The 27,856-nt window shown below is 47.1% G+C and overlaps 1 protein-coding gene across 30 annotated transcripts in view; it reads right to left on the bottom strand.

Moving 5' to 3' along the window:
• LOC110533327 (transcription factor COE1-A) overlaps positions 1 to 27,856 on the bottom strand; it is a 308,731-nt gene that overhangs the window by 38,102 nt on the left and 242,773 nt on the right. For all 30 annotated transcript variants that reach the window (XM_090188934.1, XM_036989684.2, XM_090188937.1 and 27 more), the window contains exon 11: positions 11,362 to 11,450. In XM_090188934.1, the coding sequence (XP_090045060.1) occupies positions 11,362 to 11,450 (89 nt within the window). The remainder of the gene's footprint in view (positions 1 to 11,361; positions 11,451 to 27,856) is intronic.

Genomic DNA, 27,856 nt, shown 5'->3' with positions numbered 1-27,856 from the left:
CTAGAGAGCAGACAGACCCAACTGGCAGTGTCACCATCACTACCTACAGAGGTTTATCAGGTCTGTCCTCCCCAGAACAGCTGCAGCCAGGCTGGGTGGTAGGGGTGGTAGAGGGAGTGGTGGGCTGGTCAGTACCAACACAGATAACCTCATCAGTGTGTGTGGGGGGGGGGGCTGCTGCCTGATGACATCATCAGATCATCACTTCCTGCTAGAAGCCACCTCTCACTACTATGAACGTTATGAGATGTTGGAGAATGTATTCAACATGTGACTTGTCACTCCATGCTGATGTAAGAGGTAAACTAACGCAGTGAAAATGACTACCTCAAAATCCATGTGTCAGATTATTTTACAAATCAAACCAACCTAAGTGGACATGATGGTGCACTGGTCTGCGTCCAAGTGAGTGAGTGAGTGGGTGAGTGGGTGAGTGGGTGAGTGGGTGAGTGAGTGAGTGAGTGAGTGAGTGAGTGAGTGAGTGGAGGGGGTAATGTTATGGCTACGATAGCTGCCTGGTTGCATATTACACGGCTGATGCTGCTGTAAATACTAATGTGAACTAATGAAGTGAGACATGTGTACACCCAACTAAAGGCATCCACTTCCCCTCCCTCAGTCTTCTCTGATAGGTCACACGTCCTACAGTACAGTATCCTCCACTTCCCCTCCCTCAGTCTTCTCTGATAGGTCACACGTCCTACAGTACCGTATCCTCCACTTCCCCTCCCTCAGTCTTCTCTGATAGGTCACACGTCCTACAGTACAGTATCCTCCACTTCCCCTCCCTCAGTCTTCTCTGATAGGTCACATGTCCTACAGTACAGTATCCTCCACTTCCCCTCCCTCAGTCTTCTCTGATAGGTCACATGTCCTACAGTAACGTCTCCTTACTTTCACCTCTGTCATGACTGGAGATACTCTAGTTACTAATGTCATGAGAACAGTCATTTCCATCACCAGAGTCCAGGTTGGTTTCAGTCGATTCCCTCACCAGAGTCCAGGTTAGTTTCAGTCATTTCCATCACCAGAGTCCAGGTTAGTTTCAGTCATTTCCATCACCAGAGTCCAGGTTAGTTTCAGTCGATTCCCTCACCAGAGTCCAGGTTGGTTTCAGTCGTTCCCCTCACCAGAGTCCAGGTTAGTTTCAGTCGTTTTCATCACCAGAGTCCAGGTTGGTTTCAGTCGTTCCCCTCACCAGAGTCCAGGTTGGTTTCAGTCGTTCCCCTCACCAGAGTCCAGGTGAGATAGAAGATAGCCTACTCTAGGTCCATACAGTATATGTGTGTTTGTGTGTGCTGACGGTCAGTGCCTGTGTTTCTCTCCTAAGGACCAGGCAGAGCAGAGTCAGGAGCAGCTGGGACATGGGAGGGTAGGACGGGAACAGCCAGGAGCAGCTGGGTCAGGGAGGGTAGGAGGGGAACAGCCAGGAGTAACTGGGTCAGGGAGGGTAGGATGGGAACAGCCAGGAGCAGCTGGGTCAGGGAGGGTAGGACGGGAACAGCCAGGAGCAGCTGGGTCAGGGAGGGTAGGACGGGAACAGCCAGGAGCAGCTGGGTCAGGGAGGGTAGGATGGGAACAGCCAGGAGCAGCTGGGTCAGGGAGTGTAGGATGGGAACAGCCAGGAGTAGCTGGGTCAGGGAGGGTAGGATGGAAACAGCCAGGAGCAGCTGGGTCAGGGAGGGTAGGATGGGAACAGCCAGGAGCATCTGGGTCAGGGAGGGTAGGATGGGAACAGGCAGGAACAGCTGGGTCAGGGAGTGTAGGATGGGAACAGGCAGGAACAGCTGGGTCAGGGAGGGTAGGATGGGAACAGGCAGGAACAGCTGGGTCAGGGAGGGTAGGATGGGAACAGCCAGGAGCAGCTGGGTCAGGGAGGGTAGGATGGAAACAGGAGGGGTGCTGGGTCAGGGAGGGTAGGATGGGAACAGGCAGGAACAGCTGAGTGACCCAACACGGCTACAGTACGATAAGGTTCAGCTGGTTCAGCTGAATATGTAGGAGTGACCCGACACGGCTACAGTACGATAAGGTTCAGCTGAATATGTAGGAGTGACCCAACACGGCTTCAGTACGATAAGGTTCAGCTGGTTCAGCTGAATATGTAGGAGTGACCCAACACGGCTACAGTACGATAAGGTTCAGCTGAATATGTAGGAGTGACCCAACACGGCTTCAGTACGATAAGGTTCAGCTGGTTCAGCTGAATATGTAGAAGTGACTCAACACGGCTACAGTACGATAAGGTTCAGCTGAATATGTAGGAGTGACCCAACACGGCTACAGTACGATAAGGTTCAGCTGAATATGTAGGAGTGACCCAACACGGCTACAGTACGATAAGGTTCAGCTGGTTCAGCTGAATATGTAGGAGTGACCCAACACGGCTACAGTACGATAAGGTTCAGCTGAATATGTAGGAGTGACCCAACACGGCTTCAGTACGATAAGGTTCAGCTGGTTCAGCTGAATATGTAGGAGTGACCCAACACGGCTACAGTACGATAAGGTTCAGCTGGTTTAGCTGAATATGTAGGAGTGACCCAACACGGCTACAGTACAATAAGGTTCAGCTGAATATGTAGGAGTGACCCAACACGGCTACAGTACGATAAGGTTCAGCTGGTTTAGCTGAATATGTAGGAGTGACCCAACACGGCTACAGTACGATAAGGTTCAGCTGGTTCAGCTGAATATGTAGGAGAGACCCGACACGGCTACAGTACGATAAGGTTCAGCTGAATATGTAGGAGTGACCCAACACGGCTACAGTACGATAAGGTTCAGCTGAATATGTAGGAGTGACCCGACACGGCTACAGTACGATAAGGTTCAGCTGAATATGTAGGAGTGACCCAACACGGCTACAGTACGATAAAGTTCAGCTGAATATGTAGGAGTGACCCGACACGGCTACAGTACGATAAGGTTCAGCTGAATATGTAGGAGTGACCCAACACGGCTACAGTACGATAAGGTTCAGCTGAATATGTAGGAGTGACCCAACACGGCTACAGTACGATAAGGTTCAGCTGAATATGTAGGAGTGACCCAACACGGCTACAGTACGATAAGGTTCAGCTGAATATGTAGGAGTGACCCAACACGGCTACAGTACGATAAGGTTCAGCTGAATATGTAGGAGTGACCCAACACGGCTACAGTACGATAAGGTTCAGCTGAATATGTAGGAGTGACCCGACACGGCTACAGTACGATAAGGTTCAGCTGGTTCAGCTGAATATGTATGAGTGACCCGACACGGCTACAGTACGATAAGGTTCAGCTGAATATGTAGGAGTGACCCGACACGGCTACAGTACGATAAGGTTCAGCTGAATATGTAGGAGTGACCCGACACGGCTACAGTACGATAAGGTTCAGCTGGTTTAGCTGAATATGTAGGAGTGACCCGACACGGCTACAGTACGATAAGGTTCAGCTGAATATGTATGAGTGACCCGACACGGCTACAGTACGATAAGGTTCAGCTGAATATGTAGGAGTGACCCGACACGGCTACAGTACGATAAGGTTCAGCTGAATATGTATGAGTGACCCAACACGGGTACAGTACGATAAGGTTCAGCTGAATATGTAGGAGTGACCCGACACGGCTACAGTACGATAAGGTTCAGCTGAATATGTAGGAGTGACCCGACACGGCTACAGTACGATAAGGTTCAGCTGAATATGTAGGAGTGACCCGACACGGCTACAGTACGATAAGGTTCAGCTGGTTCAGCTGAATATGTAGGAGTGACCCAACACGGCTACAGTACGATAAGGTTCAGCTGAATATGTAGGAGTGACCCAACACGGCTTCAGTACGATAAGGTTCAGCTGGTTCAGCTGAATATGTAGGAGTGACCCAACACGGCTACAGTACGATAAGGTTCAGCTGGTTTAGCTGAATATGTAGGAGTGACCCAACACGGCTACAGTACAATAAGGTTCAGCTGAATATGTAGGAGTGACCCAACACGGCTACAGTACGATAAGGTTCAGCTGGTTTAGCTGAATATGTAGGAGTGACCCAACACGGCTACAGTACGATAAGGTTCAGCTGGTTCAGCTGAATATGTAGGAGTGACCCGACACGGCTACAGTACGATAAGGTTCAGCTGAATATGTAGGAGTGACCCAACACAGCTACAGTACGATAAGGTTCAGCTGAATATGTAGGAGTGACCCGACACGGCTACAGTACGATAAGGTTCAGCTGAATATGTAGGAGTGACCCAACACGGCTACAGTACGATAAGGTTCAGCTGAATATGTAGGAGTGACCCAACACGGCTACAGTACGATAAGGTTCAGCTGAATATGTAGGAGTGACCCGACACGGCTACAGTACGATAAGGTTCAGCTGAATATGTAGGAGTGACCCAACACGGCTACAGTACGATAAGGTTCAGCTGAATATGTAGGAGTGACCCGACACGGCTACAGTACGATAAGGTTCAGCTGAATATGTAGGAGTGACCCAACACGGCTACAGTACGATAAGGTTCAGCTGAATATGTAGGAGTGACCCAACACGGCTACAGTACGATAAGGTTCAGCTGAATATGTAGGAGTGACCCAACACGGCTACAGTACGATAAGGTTCAGCTGAATATGTAGGAGTGACCCAACACGGCTACAGTACGATAAGGTTCAGCTGAATATGTAGGAGTGACCCAACACGGCTACAGTACGATAAGGTTCAGCTGAATATGTAGGAGTGACCCGACACGGCTACAGTACGATAAGGTTCAGCTGGTTCAGCTGAATATGTATGAGTGACCCGACACGGCTACAGTACGATAAGGTTCAGCTGAATATGTAGGAGTGACCCGACACGGCTACAGTACGATAAGGTTCAGCTGAATATGTAGGAGTGACCCAACACGGCTACAGTACGATAAGGTTCAGCTGAATATGTAGGAGTGACCCAACACGGCTACAGTACGATAAGGTTCAGCTGAATATGTAGGAGTGACCCAACACGGCTACAGTACGATAAGGTTCAGCTGAATATGTAGGAGTGACCCAACACGGCTACAGTACGATAAGGTTCAGCTGAATATGTAGGAGTGACCCAACACGGCTACAGTACGATAAGGTTCAGCTGAATATGTAGGAGTGACCCGACACGGCTACAGTACGATAAGGTTCAGCTGGTTCAGCTGAATATGTATGAGTGACCCGACACGGCTACAGTACGATAAGGTTCAGCTGAATATGTAGGAGTGACCCGACACGGCTACAGTACGATAAGGTTCAGCTGAATATGTAGGAGTGACCCGACACGGCTACAGTACGATAAGGTTCAGCTGGTTTAGCTGAATATGTAGGAGTGACCCGACACGGCTACAGTACGATAAGGTTCAGCTGAATATGTATGAGTGACCCGACACGGCTACAGTACGATAAGGTTCAGCTGAATATGTAGGAGTGACCCGACACGGCTACAGTACGATAAGGTTCAGCTGAATATGTATGAGTGACCCAACACGGGTACAGTACGATAAGGTTCAGCTGAATATGTAGGAGTGACCCGACACGGCTACAGTACGATAAGGTTCAGCTGAATATGTAGGAGTGACCCGACACGGCTACAGTACGATAAGGTTCAGCTGAATATGTAGGAGTGACCCGACACGGCTACAGTACGATAAGGTTCAGCTGGTTCAGCTGAATATGTAGGAGTGACCCAACACGGCTACAGTACGATAAGGTTCAGCTGAATATGTAGGAGTGACCCAACACGGCTTCAGTACGATAAGGTTCAGCTGGTTCAGCTGAATATGTAGGAGTGACCCAACACGGCTACAGTACGATAAGGTTCAGCTGGTTTAGCTGAATATGTAGGAGTGACCCAACACGGCTACAGTACAATAAGGTTCAGCTGAATATGTAGGAGTGACCCAACACGGCTACAGTACGATAAGGTTCAGCTGGTTTAGCTGAATATGTAGGAGTGACCCAACACGGCTACAGTACGATAAGGTTCAGCTGGTTCAGCTGAATATGTAGGAGTGACCCGACACGGCTACAGTACGATAAGGTTCAGCTGAATATGTAGGAGTGACCCAACACAGCTACAGTACGATAAGGTTCAGCTGAATATGTAGGAGTGACCCGACACGGCTACAGTACGATAAGGTTCAGCTGAATATGTAGGAGTGACCTAACACGGCTACAGTACGATAAGGTTCAGCTGAATATGTAGGAGTGACCCAACACGGCTACAGTACGATAAGGTTCAGCTGAATATGTAGGAGTGACCCGACACGGCTACAGTACGATAAGGTTCAGCTGAATATGTAGGAGTGACCCAACACGGCTACAGTACGATAAGGTTCAGCTGAATATGTAGGAGTGACCCGACACGGCTACAGTACGATAAGGTTCAGCTGAATATGTAGGAGTGACCCAACACGGCTACAGTACGATAAGGTTCAGCTGAATATGTAGGAGTGACCCAACACGGCTACAGTACGATAAGGTTCAGCTGAATATGTAGGAGTGACCCAACACGGCTACAGTACGATAAGGTTCAGCTGAATATGTAGGAGTGACCCAACACGGCTACAGTACGATAAGGTTCAGCTGAATATGTAGGAGTGACCCAACACGGCTACAGTACGATAAGGTTCAGCTGAATATGTAGGAGTGACCCGACACGGCTACAGTACGATAAGGTTCAGCTGGTTCAGCTGAATATGTATGAGTGACCCGACACGGCTACAGTACGATAAGGTTCAGCTGAATATGTAGGAGTGACCCGACACGGCTACAGTACGATAAGGTTCAGCTGAATATGTAGGAGTGACCCGACACGGCTACAGTACGATAAGGTTCAGCTGGTTTAGCTGAATATGTAGGAGTGACCCGACACGGCTACAGTACGATAAGGTTCAGCTGAATATGTATGAGTGACCCGACACGGCTACAGTACGATAAGGTTCAGCTGAATATGTAGGAGTGACCCGACACGGCTACAGTACGATAAGGTTCAGCTGAATATGTATGAGTGACCCAACACGGCTACAGTACGATAAGGTTCAGCTGAATATGTAGGAGTGACCCGACACGGCTACAGTACGATAAGGTTCAGCTGAATATGTAGGAGTGACCCGACACGGCTACAGTACGATAAGGTTCAGCTGAATATGTAGGAGTGACCCGACACGGCTACAGTACGATAAGGTTCAGCTGGTTCAGCTGAATATGTAGGAGTGACCCAACACGGCTACAGTACGATAAGGTTCAGCTGAATATGTAGGAGTGACCCAACACGGCTTCAGTACGATAAGGTTCAGCTGGTTCAGCTGAATATGTAGGAGTGACCCAACACGGCTACAGTACGATAAGGTTCAGCTGGTTTAGCTGAATATGTAGGAGTGACCCAACACGGCTGCAGTACAATAAGGTTCAGCTGAATATGTAGGAGTGACCCAACACGGCTACAGTACGATAAGGTTCAGCTGGTTTAGCTGAATATGTAGGAGTGACCCAACACGGCTACAGTACGATAAGGTTCAGCTGGTTCAGCTGAATATGTAGGAGTGACCCGACACGGCTACAGTACGATAAGGTTCAGCTGAATATGTAGGAGTGACCCAACACGGCTACAGTACGATAAGGTTCAGCTGAATATGTAGGAGTGACCCGACATGGCTACAGTACGATAAGGTTCAGCTGAATATGTAGGAGTGACCCAACACGGCTACAGTACGATAAGGTTCAGCTGAATATGTAGGAGTGACCCGACACGGCTACAGTACGATAAGGTTCAGCTGAATATGTAGGAGTGACCCAACACGGCTACAGTACGATAAGGTTCAGCTGAATATGTAGGAGTGACCCAACACGGCTACAGTACGATAAGGTTCAGCTGAATATGTAGGAGTGACCCAACACGGCTACAGTACGATAAGGTTCAGCTGAATATGTAGGAGTGACCCAACACGGCTACAGTACGATAAGGTTCAGCTGAATATGTAGGAGTGACCCAACACGGCTACAGTACAATAAGGTTCAGCTGAATATGTAGGAGTGACCCGACACGGCTACAGTACGATAAGGTTCAGCTGGTTCAGCTGAATATGTATGAGTGACCCGACACGGCTACAGTACGATAAGGTTCAGCTGAATATGTAGGAGTGACCCGACACGGCTACAGTACGATAAGGTTCAGCTGAATATGTAGGAGTGACCCGACACAGCTACAGTACGATAAGGTTCAGCTGGTTTAGCTGAATATGTAGGAGTGACCCGACACGGCTACAGTACGATAAGGTTCAGCTGAATATGTATGAGTGACCCGACACGGCTACAGTACGATAAGGTTCAGCTGAATATGTAGGAGTGACCCGACACGGCTACAGTACGATAAGGTTCAGCTGAATATGTATGAGTGACCCAACACGGCTACAGTACGATAAGGTTCAGCTGAATATGTAGGAGTGACCCGACACGGCTACAGTACGATAAGGTTCAGCTGAATATGTAGGAGTGACCCGACACGGCTACAGTACGATAAGGTTCAGCTGAATATGTAGGAGTGACCCGACACGGCTACAGTACGATAAGGTTCAGCTGGTTCAGCTGAATATGTAGGAGTGACCCAACACGGCTACAGTACGATAAGGTTCAGCTGAATATGTAGGAGTGACCCAACACGGCTACAGTACGATAAGGTTCAGCTGAATATGTATGAGTGACCCGACACGGCTACAGTACGATAAGGTTCAGCTGAATATGTAGGAGTGACCCGACACGGCTACAGTACGATAAGGTTCAGCTGAATATGTATGAGTGACCCGACACGGCTACAGTACGATAAGGTTCAGCTGAATATGTAGGAGTGACCCAACACGGCTACAGTACGATAAGGTTCAGCTGAATATGTAGGAGTGACCCAACACGGCTACAGTACGATAAGGTTCAGCTGAATATGTATGAGTGACCCGACACGGCTACAGTACGATAAGGTTCAGCTGAATATGTAGGAGTGACCCAACACGGCTACAGTACGATAAGGTTCAGCTGAATATGTAGGAGTGACCCGACACGGCTACAGTACGATAAGGTTCAGCTGAATATGTAGGAGTGACCCAACACGGCTACAGTACGAGTGACCCAACACGGCTACAGTACGATAAGGTTCAGCTGAATATGTAGGAGTGACCCAACACGGCTTCAGTACGATAAGGTTCAGCTGGTTCAGCTGAATATGTAGGAGTGACCCAACACGGCTACAGTACGATAAGGTTCAGCTGGTTTAGCTGAATATGTAGGAGTGACCCAACACGGCTGCAGTACAATAAGGTTCAGCTGAATATGTAGGAGTGACCCAACACGGCTACAGTACGATAAGGTTCAGCTGGTTTAGCTGAATATGTAGGAGTGACCCAACACGGCTACAGTACGATAAGGTTCAGCTGGTTCAGCTGAATATGTAGGAGTGACCCGACACGGCTACAGTACGATAAGGTTCAGCTGAATATGTAGGAGTGACCCAACACGGCTTCAGTACGATAAGGTTCAGCTGAATATGTAGGAGTGACCCGACATGGCTACAGTACGATAAGGTTCAGCTGAATATGTAGGAGTGACCCAACACGGCTACAGTACGATAAGGTTCAGCTGAATATGTAGGAGTGACCCGACACGGCTACAGTACGATAAGGTTCAGCTGAATATGTAGGAGTGACCCAACACGGCTACAGTACGATAAGGTTCAGCTGAATATGTAGGAGTGACCCAACACGGCTACAGTACGATAAGGTTCAGCTGAATATGTAGGAGTGACCCAACACGGCTACAGTACGATAAGGTTCAGCTGAATATGTAGGAGTGACCCAACACGGCTACAGTACGATAAGGTTCAGCTGAATATGTAGGAGTGACCCAACACGGCTACAGTACAATAAGGTTCAGCTGAATATGTAGGAGTGACCCGACACGGCTACAGTACGATAAGGTTCAGCTGGTTCAGCTGAATATGTATGAGTGACCCGACACGGCTACAGTACGATAAGGTTCAGCTGAATATGTAGGAGTGACCCGACACGGCTACAGTACGATAAGGTTCAGCTGAATATGTAGGAGTGACCCGACACAGCTACAGTACGATAAGGTTCAGCTGGTTTAGCTGAATATGTAGGAGTGACCCGACACGGCTACAGTACGATAAGGTTCAGCTGAATATGTATGAGTGACCCGACACGGCTACAGTACGATAAGGTTCAGCTGAATATGTAGGAGTGACCCGACACGGCTACAGTACGATAAGGTTCAGCTGAATATGTATGAGTGACCCAACACGGCTACAGTACGATAAGGTTCAGCTGAATATGTAGGAGTGACCCGACACGGCTACAGTACGATAAGGTTCAGCTGAATATGTAGGAGTGACCCGACACGGCTACAGTACGATAAGGTTCAGCTGAATATGTAGGAGTGACCCGACACGGCTACAGTACGATAAGGTTCAGCTGGTTCAGCTGAATATGTAGGAGTGACCCAACACGGCTACAGTACGATAAGGTTCAGCTGAATATGTAGGAGTGACCCAACACGGCTACAGTACGATAAGGTTCAGCTGAATATGTATGAGTGACCCGACACGGCTACAGTACGATAAGGTTCAGCTGAATATGTAGGAGTGACCCGACACGGCTACAGTACGATAAGGTTCAGCTGAATATGTATGAGTGACCCGACACGGCTACAGTACGATAAGGTTCAGCTGAATATGTAGGAGTGACCCAACACGGCTACAGTACGATAAGGTTCAGCTGAATATGTAGGAGTGACCCGACACGGCTACAGTACGATAAGGTTCAGCTGAATATGTAGGAGTGACCCAACACGGCTACAGTACGATAAGGTTCAGCTGAATATGTAGGAGTGACCCGACACGGCTACAGTACGATAAGGTTCAGCTGAATATGTAGGAGTGACCCAACACGGCTACAGTACGATAAGGTTCAGCTGAATATGTAGGAGTGACCCTCCCCTGTTGAAGGAGCTGCTTTAAACTGTGTACGTAACAAATAACCTTTGATTGGATTTTGATTTGGAGAGGATAAACTGACACATCTAAAGAGAAATGATCCGTTGGTCGTAATGGTTTAGACGTGTAGACTCTGATTGGACAGTTAGGGTACAGGCTGTGGACTAACTGGTCAGTTGAAGAACAGGAAGTGTGACTGATAGACTCTGATTGGACAGTTAGGGTACAGGCTGTGGACTAAATGGTCAGTTGAAGAACAGGAAGTGTGACTGATAGACTCTGATTGGACAGTTAGTGTACAAGGCTGTGGACTGATTGGTCATTTGAAGAACAGGAAATGTGACTGGTACCTTTGGAAGGCGTTCTGGATCCCCAGGGTGCCGGGGGATGACCTTCTGCAGTCGTTGGAAACCGTAGTCGATGGTGGGTTCATTCAGAGCTGAGGACACACACACGCACAATACTGAATGGTTAGAGTACTGTAAAATAATCTCATAACAATGAATGTTTTCGTCATACGTTCAGAATATAATCTGGAATTGAGTTCACTCTTCGTACAGTATTCATCTTGTTTTATTAATTTTCCAGCTAATTTCTGAAGTTGTGTTCCACAGGAAGTACAATATCTATCAAGAGTAGGAAAGTGACTGTCCTGAATACATAAAAAAACGTTCCCGTTTTAAACAAGATATTTTGTCACAAAAAAATGTATTATATATTTGTTTCATTTCATTTGCGATTTTCATGAATAGTTAATGTTGCGTTATGGTAATGAGCTTGAGGCTATGATTACACTCCCGGATACGGGATTGCTCATCGCTAGAGGTTAATAAAAATCATTTTGATATCATGGAGGGTCAGTCATTGCGTCTATTAATCTGAGAGTGGTTACATTTCTTCAGGCCCTTAGCTTTTTACCAAAACAGTCTTTCACTGACATTTTCAACATGTTCCTGTCCGAGTCTGTAATACCAAACATGTTTTAAGCAGAACACCATAGTCCCTGACCCCAAGAACACTAAGGTAACCTGCCTAACTGACTACCGACCCGTAGCACTCACGTCTGTAGCCATAAAGTACTTTGAAAAGCTGATCCATGGCTCACATCAACACCATTATCCCAGAAACCCTAGACCCACTCCAATTTGCATACCGTCCCAACAGATCCACAGATGATGCACTCCACACTGCCCTTTCCGACCAGGACAAAAGGAACACCTATGTGAGAATGCTATTCATTAACTACAGCTCAGCATTCAACACTATAGTGCCCTCAAAGCTCATCAATAAGCTAAGGACCCTGGGAATAAACACCTCCCTCTGCAACTGGATCCTGGACTTCCTGACATGCCGCCCCCAGGTGGTAAGGGTAGGTAACAACACATCCGCCACGCTGATCCTCAACACAGGGGCCCATCAGTCCCCTCCTGCACTCCCTGTTCACTCATGACTGCAATGCCAGGCATGACTCCAACACCATCATTAAGTTTGACGATGACACAACAGTGGTAGGCCTGATCACCGACAATGACGAGACAGCCTATAGGGGGGAGGTCAGAGACCTGGCCGTGTGGTGCCAGGACAACAACCTCTCCCTCAACGTGATCAAGACAAAGGAGATGATTGTGGACTACAGGAAAAAGAGGACCGAGCACGCCCCCATTCTCATCGACGGGGCTGTAGTGGAGCAGGTTGAGAGCTTTGAGTTCCTTGGTGTCCACATCACCAACAAACTAACATGGTCCAAGCACACCAAGACAGTCATGAAGTGGGCATAAATATTTGGTCACCTACAAACAAGCAAGATTTCTGGCTCTCACAAACCTGTAACTTCTTCTTTAAGAGGCTCCTCTGTCCTCCACTCGTTACCTGTATTAATGGCACCTGTTTGAACTTGTTATCAGTATAAAATACACCTGTCCACAACCTCAAACAGTCAAACTCCAAACTCCACTATGGCCAAGACCAAAGAGCTGTCAAAGGACACCAGAAACAAAATTGTAGACCTGCACCAGGCTGGGAAGACTGATTCTGCAATAGGTAAGCAGCTTGGTTTGAAGAAATCAACTGTGGGAGCAATTATTAGGAAACACACAAGACCACTGATAATCTCCCTCGATCTGGGGCTCCACGCAAGATCTCACCCCGTGGTGTCAAAATGATTACAAGAACGGTGAGCAAAAATCCCAGAACCACACGGGGGGATCTAGTGAATGACCTGCAGAGAGCTGGGAACAAAGTAACAAAGCCTACCATCAGTAACACACTACGCCGCCAGGGACTCAAATCCTGCAGTGCCAGATGTGTCCCCCTGCTTAAGCCAGTACATGTCCAGGCCCGTCTGAAGTTTGCTAGAGAGCATTTGGATGATCCAGAAGAAGATTGGGAGAATGTCATATGGTCAGATGAAACCAAAATATAACTTTTTGGTAAAAACTCAACTCGTCGTGTTTGGAGGACAAAGAATGCTGAGTTGCATCCAAAGAACACCATACCTACTGTGAAGCATGGGGGAGGAAACATCATGCTTTGGGGCTGTTTTTCTGCAAAGGGACCAGGACGACTGATTCGTGTAAAGGAAAGAATGAACGGGGCCATGTATCGTGAAATTTTGAGTGAAAACCTCCTTCCATCATTGAAGATGAAACGTGGCTGGGTCTTTCAGCATGACAATGATCCCAAACACACCACCAGGGCAATGAAGGAGTGGCTTCGTAAGAAGCATTTCAAGGTCCTGGAGTGGCCTAGCCAGTCTCCAGATCTCAACCCCATAGAAAATCTTTGGAGGGAGTTGAAAGTCCATGTTGCCTAGCAACAGCCCCAAAACATCACTGCTCTAGAGGAGATCTGCATGGAGGAATGGGCCAAAATACCAGCAACAGTGTGTGAAAACCTTCTGAAGACTTACAGAAAACGTTTGACCTCTGTCATTGCCAACAAAGGGTATATAACAAAGTATTGAGATAAACTTTTGTTATTGACCAAATACACTGCTCAAAAAAATAAAGGGAACACTTAAACAACACAATGTAACTCCAAGTCAATCACACTTCTGTGAAATCAAACTGTCCACTTAGGAAGCAACACTGATTGACAATAAATGTCTGTCAGCGTAGTGTCCAGAGCATGGAGGCGCTACCAGGAGACAGGCCAGTACATCAGGAGATGTGGAGAAGGCCGTAGGAGGGCAACAACCCAGATGCAGGACCGCTACCTCCGCCTTTGTGCAAGGAGGAGCAGGAGGAGCACTGCCAAACAAATAATGTTTTATGGTTTTCTACCAATTAAGTTCTGTTCAAACCTAGAGATGTTAAAAAATAAGTCTGTATAAACTAAACAGTAACAGCATGCACAATGACCCTGCACAATGACCTCCAGCAGGCCACAAATGTGCATGTGTCTGCTCAAACGGTCAGAAACAGACTCCATGAGGGTGGTATGAGGGCCCGACGTCCACAGGTGGGGGTTGTGCTTACAGCCCAACACCGTACAGGACGTTTGGCATTTGCCAGAGAACACCAAGATTGGCAAATTCGCCACTGGCGCCCTGTGCTCTTCACAGATGAAAGCAGGTTCACACTGAGCACATGTGACAGACGTGACAGAGTCTGGAGACGCCGTGGAGAACGTTCTGCTGCCTGCAACATCCTACAGCATGACCGGTTTGGCGGTGGGTCAGTCATGGGGTGGGGTGGCATTTCTTTGGGGGGCCGCACAGCCCTCCATGTGCTCGGCAGAGGTAGCCTGACTGCCATCAGGTACCAAGATGAGATCCTCAGACCCCTTGTGAGACCATTGCTGGTACAGTTGGCCGTGGGTTCCTCCTAATGCAAGACAATGCTAGACCTCATGTGGTTGGAGTGTGTCAGCAGTTCCTGCAAGAGGAAGGCATTGATGCTATGGACTGGTCCGCCCGTTCCCCAGACCTGAATCCAATTGAGCACATCTGGGACATTATGTCTCGCTCCATCCACCACAGACTGTCCAGCAGTAGTGTGGTTTTCCACTTTAATTTGTGTGACTCCAAATCCAGACCTCCATGGGTTGATACATTTGATTTCCATTGATAATTTTTGTGTGATTTTGTTGTCAGCACATTCAACTATGTAAAGAAAAAAGTATTTAATAAGAATATTTCATTCATTCAGATCTAGGATGTGTTATTTTAGTGTTCCCTTTATTTTTTTGAGCAGTGTACTTATTTTCCACCATCATTTGCAAATAAACCAATAAATAAATACATTAAAAATCCTACAATGTGATTTTGTCTGTCATAGCTGAAGTGTACCTATGATGGAAATTACAGGCCTCTCATCTTTTTAAGTGGGAGAACTTGCACAATTGGTGGCTGACTAAATACTTTTTTTGCCCCACTGTAAATGATTGTAGCTAATGCAAGTCAATGTAAAGAAGAGTGGAGGGGATTTACATATATGATTGTAGCTACTGCAAGTCAATGTGAAGAAGAGTGGAGGGGATTTACATATATGATTGTAGCTACTGCAAGTCAATGTGAAGAAGAGTGGAGGGGATTTACATAAATGATTGTAGCTAATGCAAGTCAATGTGAAGAAGAGTGGAGGGGATTTACATATATGATTGTAGCTACTGCAAGTCAATGTGAAGAAGAGTGGAGGGGATTTACATATATGATTGTAGCTACTGCAAGTCAATGTGAAGAAGAGTGGAGGGGATTTACATATATGATTGTAGCTACTGCAAGTCAATGTGAAGAAGAGTGGAGGGGATTTACATATATGATTGTAGCTACTGCAAGTCAATGTGAAGAAGAGTGGAGGGGATTTACATATATGATTGTAGCTACTGCAAGTCAATGTAAAGAAGAGTGGAGGGGATTTACATATATGATTGTAGCTACTGCAAGTCAATGTGAAGAAGAGTGGAGGGGATTTACATATATGATTGTAGCTACTGCAAGTCAATGTGAAGAAGAGTGGAGGGGATTTACATATATGATTGTAGCTACTGCAAGTCAATGTAAAGAAGAGTGGAGGGGATTTACATATATGATTGTAGCTACTGCAAGTCAATGTAAAGAAGAGTGGAGGGGATTTACATATATGATTGTAGCTAATGCAAGTCAATGTAAAGAAGAGTGGAGGGGATTTACATATATGATTGTAGCTAATGCAAGTCAATGTGAAGAAGAGTGGAGGGGATTTACATATATGATTGTAGCTAATGCAAGTCAATGTGAAGAAGAGTGGAGGGGATTTACATATATGATTGTAGCTAATGCAAGTCAATGTAAAGAAGAGTGGAGGGGATTTACATATATGATTGTAGCTACTGCAAGTCAATGTAAAGAAGAGTGGAGGGGATTTACATATATGATTGTAGCTAATGCAAGTCAATGTAAAGAAGAGTGGAGGGGATTTACATATAAGATTGTAGCTACTGCAAGTCAATGTAAAGAAGAGTGGAGGGGATTTACATATATGATTGTAGCTAATGCAAGTCAATGTAAAGAAGAGTGGAGGGGATTTACATATATGATTGTAGCTAATGCAAGTCAATGTAAAGAAGAGTGGAGGGGATTTACATATATGATTGTAGCTACTGCAAGTCAATGTGAAGCACAGTGGAAGAGATTTAAATATTCGATCGTGGCTAATGGAAGTAATTTCACATTCCCATGAAGCTAGACTGCCCTTATTTATGAAAGTGAGTGTAAAAAGCACGTATGGTATGGTAATCTGGAGATTTTAAAGGACATTTACTTTTTACGTTTAGCATTGAAATTACAGGTTAAAACCCATTATCCTGTCAGAAGAGAGAGAGACCTGTAAAAGCATGTCAGTCAGAGAGGGGACGTGACAAGCCTATTTACATGCCTGGTGACAGCCAGCCAGGCAGGCAACTAGTGACAGAAGAGCCAGAATGGTGGAGAGGAGGCAGGGGGAGAGAAGATGGCCGCCCAGCCCCAGATCATTGTTCACTGAAGAGTTCCTATCTTTCACCCAAATGTAGCCTTTAAGAGCTCGGAGAGACTCAACAACAGCACAGACAGAGAAAGGGGTTTGGTTCCTCTTCTGAGAGGCCCAAGGATGTGTTCACCAAAGAGAAAGAGATGGAAAGTGTTGAAGAAATGTTCAAAAACATCTTGCCATGGACAGGTGTAGTTTAGGTACACCATAGAGGTGAATGACAAGGTTAGACTATTCCTGTTGCTAGAATAATCACACTTCTGAAGCAGAACAGTTTGCACATTAACACGGACACAAATGCTTTCTTGTTCTGAAAAGGATCAGATCATGTCTGTGGCAAAGAGTGTTTTCACCACAGGGGCTGAAAGGTGAGATATTCCAGCAGGAATCTGCACAGCCAAATGCCACAGAACACCAGCCATCCCTGTTCCTGGGGGTTTCTCTTCCTGTTGTCATAACCTCACGGGTCTTTGTCAAGACGCCTGCAGCATTTTGACATGGGAACAATGACCCTTTCTTCTGCTGGGTCTGGGGGAGAGAGGGGTCTGGGGAGAGAGGGGTCTGGGGAGAGAGGGGTCTGGGCAGAGAGAGGGGTCTGGGCAGAGAGAGATGTCTGGGCAGAGAGGGGTCTGGGAAGAGAGGGGTCTGGGGAGAGAGGGGTCTGGGGAGATAGGGGTCTGGGCAGAGAGAGGGGTCTGGGCAGAGAGAGATGTCTGGGCAGAGAGGGGTCTGGGGAGAGAGGGGTCTGGGCAGAGAGAGAGGTCTGGGCAGAGAGAGATGTCTGGGCAGAGAGGGGTCTGGGCAGAGAGGGGTCTGGGGAGAGAGGGGTCTGGGCAGAGAGGGGTCTGGGCAGAGAGAGGGGTCTGGGCAGAGAGAGGGGTCTGGGCAGAGAGAGGGGTCTGGGCAGAGAGGGGTCTGGGAAGAGAGGGGTCTGGGCAGAGAGGGGTCTGGGCAGAGAGGGGTCTGGGCAGAGAGAGGTCTGGGCAGAGAGAGGTCTGGGCAGAGAGGGGTCCGGGCAGAGAGGGGTCTGGGCAGAGAGGGGTCTGGGCAGAGAGAGGTCTGGGCAGAGAGAGGTCTGGGCAGAGAGGGGTCTGGGCAGAGAGGGGTCTGGGCAGAGAGAGGTCTGGGCAGAGAGAGGTCTGGGCAGAGAGAGGTCTGGGCAGAGAGAGGTCTGGGCAGAGAGGGGTCTGGGCAGAGAGGGGTCTGGGCAGAGAGAGGTCTGGGTAGAGAGGGGTCTGAGCAGAGAGGGGTCTGGGCAGAGAGAGGTCTGGGCAGAGAGGGGTCTGGGCAGAGAGGGGTCTGGGCAGAGAGGGGTCTGGGCAGAGAGAGGTCTGGGCAGAGAGAGGTCTGGGCAGAGAAAGGTATGGGCAGAGAGGGGTCTGGGCAGAGAGGGTTCTGGTGAGAGAGGGGTCTGGGCAGAGAGGGGTCTGGGCAGAGAGGGTTCTGGGGAGAGAGGGGTCTGGGCAGAGAGGGGTCTGGGAAGAGAGGGTTCAGGGGAGAGAGGGGTCTGGGCCGAGAGGGGTCTGGGCAGAGACGGTTCTGGGCAGAGAGGGGTCTGGGCAGAGAGAGGTCTGGGCAGAGAGGGGTCTGGGCAGAGAGGGGTCTAGGAAGAGAGGGGTCTGGCTGAATGTGTGTGTGTTGTGATGTCCGGGTTCTCTGTTGGAGAGCTAGAGTCTACATATACAAACACACACTACCTCTGTGACTCACCACATTCACAGATAAAATACCTATTCACACACAGATGGAGAGAATGGAGCGAGGGGAAAAGAGGAAGAGAGAAAGAGGGGTTGACACGGTGACGGTATAGATAGTGGAGATATTAGGTGTGTGTGTGTGTGTGTGTGTGTGTGTGTGTGTGTGTGTGTTTGTGTGTGTGTGTGTGTGTGTGTGTGTGTGTGTGTGTGTGTGTGTGTGTGTGTGTGTGTGTGTGTGTGTGTGTGTGTGTGTGTGTGTCTGTGTGTGTGTGTGTGTGTGTGTGTGTGTGTGTGTGATGTTAGGTGCTTTCCACGTAGTGTTCCAGTAAATCCGTTCCAGCTCAGTGTATTGTGTTCTGTAATTAGTCTGTCTGTGGTGGGCTCACACACTTCAGTGGACACCACAATATAGACAGTCAATTTGTCTGGTGACTCTTATAGATGATAAAAAAGACTATAAAAATATGGCATGTGTGCACATCTGGACTGAGAATGGCATCCACATGTACTGAGTGTTAATAACTACAGTATATACTGTATTTGTGACCGGTAGATCATGGAAATTAACGACCAACATCTAAACACTTCCATATACAATGCAGTATACTAATGAATGCAGTATACTAATGAATGCAGTATACTAATGAATGCAGTATACTAATGAATGCAGTATGCTAATGAACACAGTCACATGGTATAGAGAACACACATGAAGACAGAGGGGCACCGGGCCCACTTTAACAACAAACACCCTGTCTCTCTCTCTCTGTCTCTCTCTCTGTCTCTCTCTCTGTCTCTCTCTCTCTCTCTCTCTGTCTCTCTCTCTCTCTCTCTGTCTCTCTCTCTTTGTTATCTGTCTCTCTCTCTGTCTCTCTCTCTCGCTCTCTCTCTCTCTCTCTCTCTCTCTCTCTCTCTCTCTCTCTCTCTCTCTCTCTGTCTCTGTCTCTGTCTCTCTCTCTCTCAATTCAATTCAATTCAATTCAAGGTCTTTATTGGCATGGGAAACATGTGTTAACATTGCCAAAGCAAGTGAGGTAGATAATATATAAAGTGAATATATAAAGTGAAAAACAATAAAAAATTAACAGTAAACATCACACATACAGAAGTTTCAAAACAATAAAGACACTACAAATGTCATATTATATATATATATATATACAGTGTTTTAACAATGTACAAATGGTTAAAGGACACAAGATAAAATAAATAAGCATAAATATGGGTTGTATTTACAATGGTGTTTGTTCTTCACTGGTTGCCCTTTTCTCGTGGCAACAGGTCACAAATCTTGCTGCTGTGATGGCACACTGTGGAATTTCACCCAGTAGATATGGGAGTTTAGCAAAATTGGATTTGTTTTCGAATTCTTTGTGGATCTGTGTAATCTGAGGGAAATATGTCTCTCTAATATGGTCATACATTGGGCAGGAGGTTAGGAAGTGCAACTCAGTTTCCACCTCATTTTGTGGGCAGTGAGCACATAGCCTGTCTTCTCTTGAGAGCCATGTCTGCTTACGGCGGCCTTTCTCAATAGCAAGGCTATGCTCACTGAGTCTGTACATAGTCAAAGCTTTCCTTCATTTTGGGTCAGTCACAGTGGTCAGGTATTCTGCCGCTGTGTACTCTCTGTGTAGGGCCAAATAGCATTCTAGTTTGCTCTGTTTTTTTGTAAATTCTTTCCAATGTGTCAAGTAATTATCTTTTTGTTTTCTCATGATTTGGTTGGGTCTAATTGTGCTGATGTCCTGGGGCTCTGTAGGGTGTGTTTGTGTTTATGAACAGAGCCCCAGGACCAGCTTGCTTAGTGGACTCTTCTCCAGGCTCATCTCTCTGTAGGTGATGGCTTTGTTATGGAAGGTTTGGGAATCGCTTCCTTTTAGGTGGTTATAGAATTTAACGGCTCTTTTCTGGATTTTGATAATTAGTGGGTATCGGCCTAATTCTGCTCTGCATGCATTATTTGGTGTTCTACGTTGTACACTGAGGATATTTTTGCAGAATTCTGCCCTGCAGAGTCTCAATTTGGTGTTTGTCCCATTTTGTGAAGTCTTGGTTGGTGAGCGGACCCCAGACCTCACAACCATAAAGGGCAATGGGCTCTATGACTGATTCAAGTATTTTTAGCCAAATCCTAATTGGTATGTTGAAATGTATGCTCCTTTCGATGGCATAGAATGCCCTTCTTGCCTTGTCTCTCTCTATATATATATAATTATCTCTGTGTCTGTCTCTCTCTCTGTGGGGTGTAGTAGGGTTCGGGGCTGGGGGCTGGGGGATGAGGGCCGGGGCTGGGGGCTGGGGGTCGGGGCTGGGGGTCGGGGCTGGGGTTCGGGCTGGGGGCTGGGGAATGAGGGCCGGGGCTGGGGGTCGGGGCTGGGGGCTGGGTGACGCTGCCTGTAAAGGCTCCATTAACAAGCAGATATGGAGATGGATGGGCTCTGCTCTGTGTGTCAACATGGCCACGCAGTTGTGGATGTCAGAGGCTGTTCAGTCCCCTTTATTGCTATCGATTTCCACATTGGGCACAATCTTCGCACTAGGAGAGCGGATAATATTCACTTAACGAGAGGTAAGAGGGCAGCAAGAGGGGGCAGAGGAGAGGAGGGGAAGGGGGAGGGAGAGGAGTGAGAGGACCGGGGGAGGAGGGGTAGGAGAGGAGGGGAGATGCGCAGTTTGTCTGGAGCAGGCCGTTTGAAGCAAAATATCCACTGGAGCAATATCAACATGACAAAATGAGATGTTTTGTGGTGTTCATTAAAAACATGATTTCCCTTCACTGTTGATGCCGGCTGAGAGAGAAAAACATGATTTCCCTTCACTGTTGATGCCGGCTGAGAGAGAAAAACATGATTTCCCTTCACTGTTGATGCCGGCTGAGAGAGAAAAACATGATTTCCCTTCACTGTTGATGCCGGCTGAGAGAGAAAAACATGATTTCCCTTCACTGTTGATGCCGGCTGAGAGAGAAAAACATGATTTCCCTTCACTGTTGATGCCGGCTGAGAGAGAAAAACATGATTTCCCTTCACTGTTGATGCCGGCTGAGAGAGAAAAACATGATTTCCCTTCACTGTTGATGCCGGCTGAGAGAGAAAAACATGATTTCCCTTCACTGTTGATGCCGGCTGAGAGAGAAAAACATGATTTCCCTTCACTGTTGATGCCGGCTGAGAGAGAAAAACATGATTTCCCTTCACTGTTGATGCCGGCTGAGAGAGAAAAACATGATTTCCCTTCACTGTTGATGCCGGCTGAGAGAGAAAAACATGATTTCAAAGATCAAAGTACTAGTCTATGCAAAGAGACCAACAGATATAACAGGGGACTTTATAGGCTTTCAAATGTGCACATATGTTCCCATTCGTATGAATGAAGTGGAGAGGTGGTCAAAAAGCTGACAGCTGATCCAGAGCAACTTACAGGAGTAATTAGGGTTAACTGTCTTTGACACTTACCTAGTCGGCTCTGGGACTGGAACCAGTAACCTTCCAGTTACTGGCTCAACACTCTTAACTAGTTTACCTGCCACAAGCTATAATCATAGTCCAATCATAGACAATCGCAGTTATAAAACTAAACATGTTAAAGACAAACAACCAACAACCCACACCATCGTATCAGGAAATTCCTGTTAATCAACAACCCACACCATCTTATCAGGAAATGTCTGTCAACCAACAACCCACACCATCTTATCAGGAAATGTCTGTCAACCAACAACCCACACCATCTTATCAGGAAACTCCTGTCAACCAACAACCCACACCATCTTATCAGGAAACGCCTGTTAATCAACAACCCACACCATCTTATCAGGAAACGCCTGTCAACCAACAACCCACACCATCTTATCAGGAAACGTCTGTTAATCAACAACCCACACCATCTTATCAGGAAACTCCTGTCAACCAACAACCCACACCATCTTATCAGGAAACGTCTGTCAACCAACAACCCACACCATCTTATCAGGAAACTCCTGTCAACCAACAACCCACACCATCTTATCAGGAAACGCCTGTTAATCAACAACCCACACCATCTTATCAGGAAACGCCTGTCAACCAACAACCCACACCATCTTATCAGGAAACGTCTGTTAATCAACAACCCACACCATCTTATCAGGAAATGTCTGTCAACCAACAACCCACACCATCTTATCAGGAAATGTCTGTCAACCAACAACCCACACCATCTTATCAGGAAATGTCTGTCAACCAACAACCCACACCATCTTATCAGGAAACTCCTGTCAACCAACAACCCACACCATCTTATCAGGAAACGTCTGTTAATCAACAACCCCACACCATCTTATCAGGAAATGTCTGTCAACCAACAACCCACACCATCTTATCAGGAAACGTCTGTTAATCAACAACCCACACCATCTTATCAGGAAACGTCTGTTAATCAACAACCCACACCATCTTATCAGGAAACGCCTGTTAATCAACAACCCACACCATCTTATCAGGAAACGTCTGTTAATCAACAACCCACACCATCTTAACTCCTGCCATTGTGTCTTTAGAAACAGACAGTTTATTGAAACACCACACTATAGATATGACGCTAGTGAAACTTGACCAAATAAACACGTTTGTTGAATGGAGAAGTGATCTCTGTCCTCTCTACATGTGAAACAGCTCAAACCACACGGAGAGTGTTTATAATGAAGAAGAATTCACTCCTCTAACTGCTGTGTCATTATTTTCCACTTGTTAACCCGTGTTGACATTGGGAAGAGACGCTGGTTTGTGTTTCTCCCTGCATTAGCTAGTGGTTTTATACAGAAAAAGCACGAAGGGCAGCGCCAGGAGGTTGTACCAACTCAGACCTTATTTTGACTCCTTGCAAAAAAAAATTCAACGGCAGAATTACTGAAGAGAAAAGAAATTGCAGTGATGATATATTTTTTTTTTAAATATTTTTTTTATAAAGTGACCCAATATGAACAGGAATTTGTCCTTGGAGTTTACTTCAATTTATACCTTGAGAACAGAACACATGACATTACTTCATCTTAGTAACCCTACTCGACCACGGTCAGAGATCAACACATTACTGGACACTACAGCAACCCTTCACACCACACCACAGCCAAATGTTGCAATCGTAGCAAGAAGGGAAAATAAGTGTCAGGAGAATTTTCATGCTGGTGGTTTTTGACACTGTGGATTTTCAACAGTCTAGTAGTGTATATGGGAGAATAATGACATGGTATCATATTTCTTTTAACCTTAAACATTTTTTTTTTTTACCTTTATTTAACTAGTCAAGTCAGTTAAGAACAAATTCTTATTTACAATGACGGCCTACCCCGGCAACGCTGGGCCAATTGTGCGTCGCCCTATGGGACTCCCCATCACGGCCGGTTGTGATACAGCCTGGATTTGAACCAGGGTGTCTGTAGTGACAGGCAGTGCCTTAGACCGCTGCGCCACTCAGGAGCCCCATAGGGACAGGCATTCTGACAGCCCTCTACCAAACCAGAACAGATTCAAACGAGTAAAACTAAACAGCAATCAATAAATTAACACAACTCCCCCCTCCCTATCTCCCTTTCTTCCTCACTCTCCTCCTTCCTCTCCTCCTCCCTCTCCTCCTCCCTCTCCCCCTACTCAAACCACTATGTGAAGGATTCCTTGCAATCACACAGATCAATGCTCATTGAAATTTCATGAGGGCATATCCAGGCCTCATCATATTTCACAATAATGACCTGGAGAAGAGGATGGTGTGAGTGCACGGGGAGAAGACGAGAGGAGAGGAAGAGGGTAGGGGGGGGGGGGGGGTCTGACCCCCCTCCCCTCCCTTAAAAATGGGTCAGAGCTAAGGCCAGTATGGGGAGAGGGAGGAGGGAACCTAAATCACTCCTGAAGTCCCATCTACTGATACATACTGGGACACGGACAGACAACACTGCACACCGCAGATCCACATACACCTCCACTGAGCAGTGTTCAACATGTAGTACACTATAAACCTTCTAATGAAACCAACACAACTAGAATAGTATGTACTTTCACACTATTCTCTTCACCTGCCTCTTCCAACAGCCTAGGATGTTTACTATAAATACAGTGTACATAAAACACCAACATTGCTTCCATTGTTTCCTTTGTGTTCGGTGTGTTTTCCCCTCTGTGAGTTTTAACCAGACAGACCAGACAAACCAGACAGGCCAGACAGACCAGACAGACCAGACAGGACAGACAGACCAGACAGGCCAGACAGACCAGACAGGCCAGACAGACCAGACAGACCAGACAGGACAGACAGACCAGACAGGCCAGACAGGACAGACCGACCAGACAGGCCAGACAGACCAGACAGACCAGACAGGACAGACAGACCAGACAGGCCAGACAGACCAGACAGGCCAGACAGACCAGACAGAGGGAACCAGGGAGGAGAACAGGGAGAACGGGGGGAACCAGGGAGGAGAACAGGGAGAACGGGGGGAACCAGGAAGGAGAACAGGGAGAATGGGGGAGGAGAACAGGGAGAATGGGGGGAACCATGGAGGATAACAGGGAGAACGGGCGGAACCAGGGAGGAGAACAGGGAGAACGGGCGGAACCAGGGAGGAGAACAGGGAGAACGGGCGGAACCAGGGAGGAGAACAGGGAGAACGGGCGGAACCAGGGAGGAGAACAGGGAGAACGGGCGGAACCAGGGAGGAGAACAGGGAGAACGGGGGGAACCAGGGAGGAGAACAGGGAGAACGGGGGGAACCAGGGAGGAGAACAGGGAGAACGGGGGGAACCAGGGAGGAGAACAGGGAGAACGGGGGAGAGCGGTAATGAGTAAGGGAATACAGCACTGCCTCTCCTCTCCTCCCCCTCAGGCTAAATGCTTCTGTAGTGTGAGCTCATGGCTGTGGATGGGAATCAATACTTTCAATTCCTCTGAATTATTGCTTCTTTCTTTTCCTTATTATAGATTAGTTATTTTTTTCCAAGCCCATACCACTTTGGGATCAATAGAATAAAATCTTATTTTTGTACAATTTTCCATACACCTTGTGAGGCTGTTTTTTTCAGTTTTTTTTATCTGAGTGTGGGGGGGGGGGGGGTCTGATTGGCTAAATGCGGCCTTGTACAGGGAGGGAGAAATGACATGTACGCCTGAAATCCATTTCTAAAAAGAACTGCTTTTTATTTTTGAATTTGTACCTGGCTTGTTTTTGAGGCAGCATAAAGTCAACTGTGAAAAGGATGATAATTCCATCCATCCACTGGCCGTTAAACCAGCGACGAGATAAAGGTGTGGTGGACACTGCAGATGTACAGCTCTACCTTTCAGTGGCCTTGATTCACACTCCACTCCCGTGTACACTACACTGTAGCTTTACAGAGTAGGAATTCAATGAGTTCAGAGAGCATTCCTGGATGGGACTATATTCTGCTCTCTCTGCTGTGAATCATGTTGTACACCGTATGTCATCGCCAGGATTTGATTTATTTCTCCTTTATTTAACCACGTAATTCTCTTTTCCAATAACAACATGAAAGTTAGGGTATGGTGTAACTACTGTCTTTGATCTGAGTGAAATTAGAGAATTATTTCTCATTTCTCATTCGGTTGATATGGTGTTACAAACTGTGTGCGTGTGGATCTGATACGTGGCGCTACAAAGTATTAACTTAAGGGGGCTGAATCATTTTGCACGCCCAATTTTTCAGTTTTTGATTTGTTAAAAAAGTTTGAAATATCCAATAAATGTCGTTCCACTTCATGATTGTGTCCCACTTGTTGTTGATTCTTCACAAAAAAATACAGTTTTATATCTTTATGTTTGAAGCCTGAAATGTGGCAAAAGGTCGCAAAGTTCAAGGGGGCCGAATACTTTCGCAAGGCACTGTATATATATATATATATATATAGAGAGAGAGAGAGAGAGAGAGCGACCTTTACAGTAGGTTGTAGATATGACTGCACCCACTCCACTATAACACTGCAATGATCTCCTCCTGTCTACTAGCCTGTCATTAACCTTGTTGTAGGAGGAGGGTGGAGGAGGTTGGGGATCCTTCTGTCTGACTGATTCTCTGGCCGATGGCAGCCGACATGGACCCCGTAGTTACCAGGTAGTCATTTATTTCTACCTGGCCCAGCCATAGTGGCTGTGGGGGAGGGGTGGTTGAGAGGTTACCATGCCACTGCCTGTATTGATTTAATTAGGCCCTCAACTCCACCGCACTCCTTCTCCACGCCAGCTGCTGATTAGTTCTTTCAGCTGTCCTGCGGGTGCCACGGCGTCCAGCTGCCACCCACCTACCCAATCGCCCTGCCCAGGACGGGTGCACTGCACGCTGGCACAGGAGCCCTGTCAGCCAAGTCAGCCCACAATGAAGCGCCAACTGAAGACATCAAAGGAATACAATGGGGTTTAGAGTCAGATCTCTAGTGGTGAGTTCTACTCAGCAGACCTGGCTGGTGCCTGACCGTGGCCAAGGCCAGGAGAAGGACAGGGACAGGAGGGACGAAGAGGACACTGGGACTGTGGAGAGAGGTGGCATGGGAGGCTAGGAGAAGGAGAGGGACAGGAGGAACATAGAGGACACTGGGACTGTGGAGGGAGGTGGCATGGGAGTGCTGCTAGACCCAAATAACACAGTGGGATTTGTGTGTCTGTGCTGAAGCTGGAGACTGAGGAGTTTGATCATATATCAGACACAGAGAAGAGATGACACGTGTGAGAGAAGGCCCGGCTGGGTGTCATTAGGAATATGTGTTGTGCTTTACATTTCACCACGCAGATCAAGCAGACATAAGGCTCTCTCTGGAAACCCATCTGCCAGCCACATTACAGACATGTTCTCTCATAATTTCTTTTTGATTTACAATTACTTTAAACTCCGGGCTCTCTTTTGTGCAGAGTGTGTGTGGTTAACTGCGCTTTCAGAGAGGCAACAACAACAAAAACAAACAGAATCAGATGGAGAGCCAATGAGCGCTCCTAGTGACGACCTTTCACCCGGGAGAGACGTCGACTGTGACGCAGGGTGAGGTAACCGCCGGAGCGGATGGAGTTTCTAAATGTACATGTTGAAGAAATTGGCAAATATGAGTTCATCTCCACCCACGTATTAAACAAGCCCTTAACAACCTGTATGGAGAGAGACATGTAGTCTGTATGGAGAGAGACAGGTAGCCTGTATGGCGAGAGACAGGTAGCCTGTATG

The sequence above is a fragment of the Oncorhynchus mykiss genome, chromosome 10, assembly GCF_057628025.1.
Source record: "Oncorhynchus mykiss isolate SJ-2025 chromosome 10, ASM5762802v1, whole genome shotgun sequence".
Taxonomy (NCBI): Eukaryota; Metazoa; Chordata; class Actinopteri; order Salmoniformes; family Salmonidae; genus Oncorhynchus; species Oncorhynchus mykiss.
This window is presented reverse-complemented; position numbering and strand designations above follow the sequence as displayed.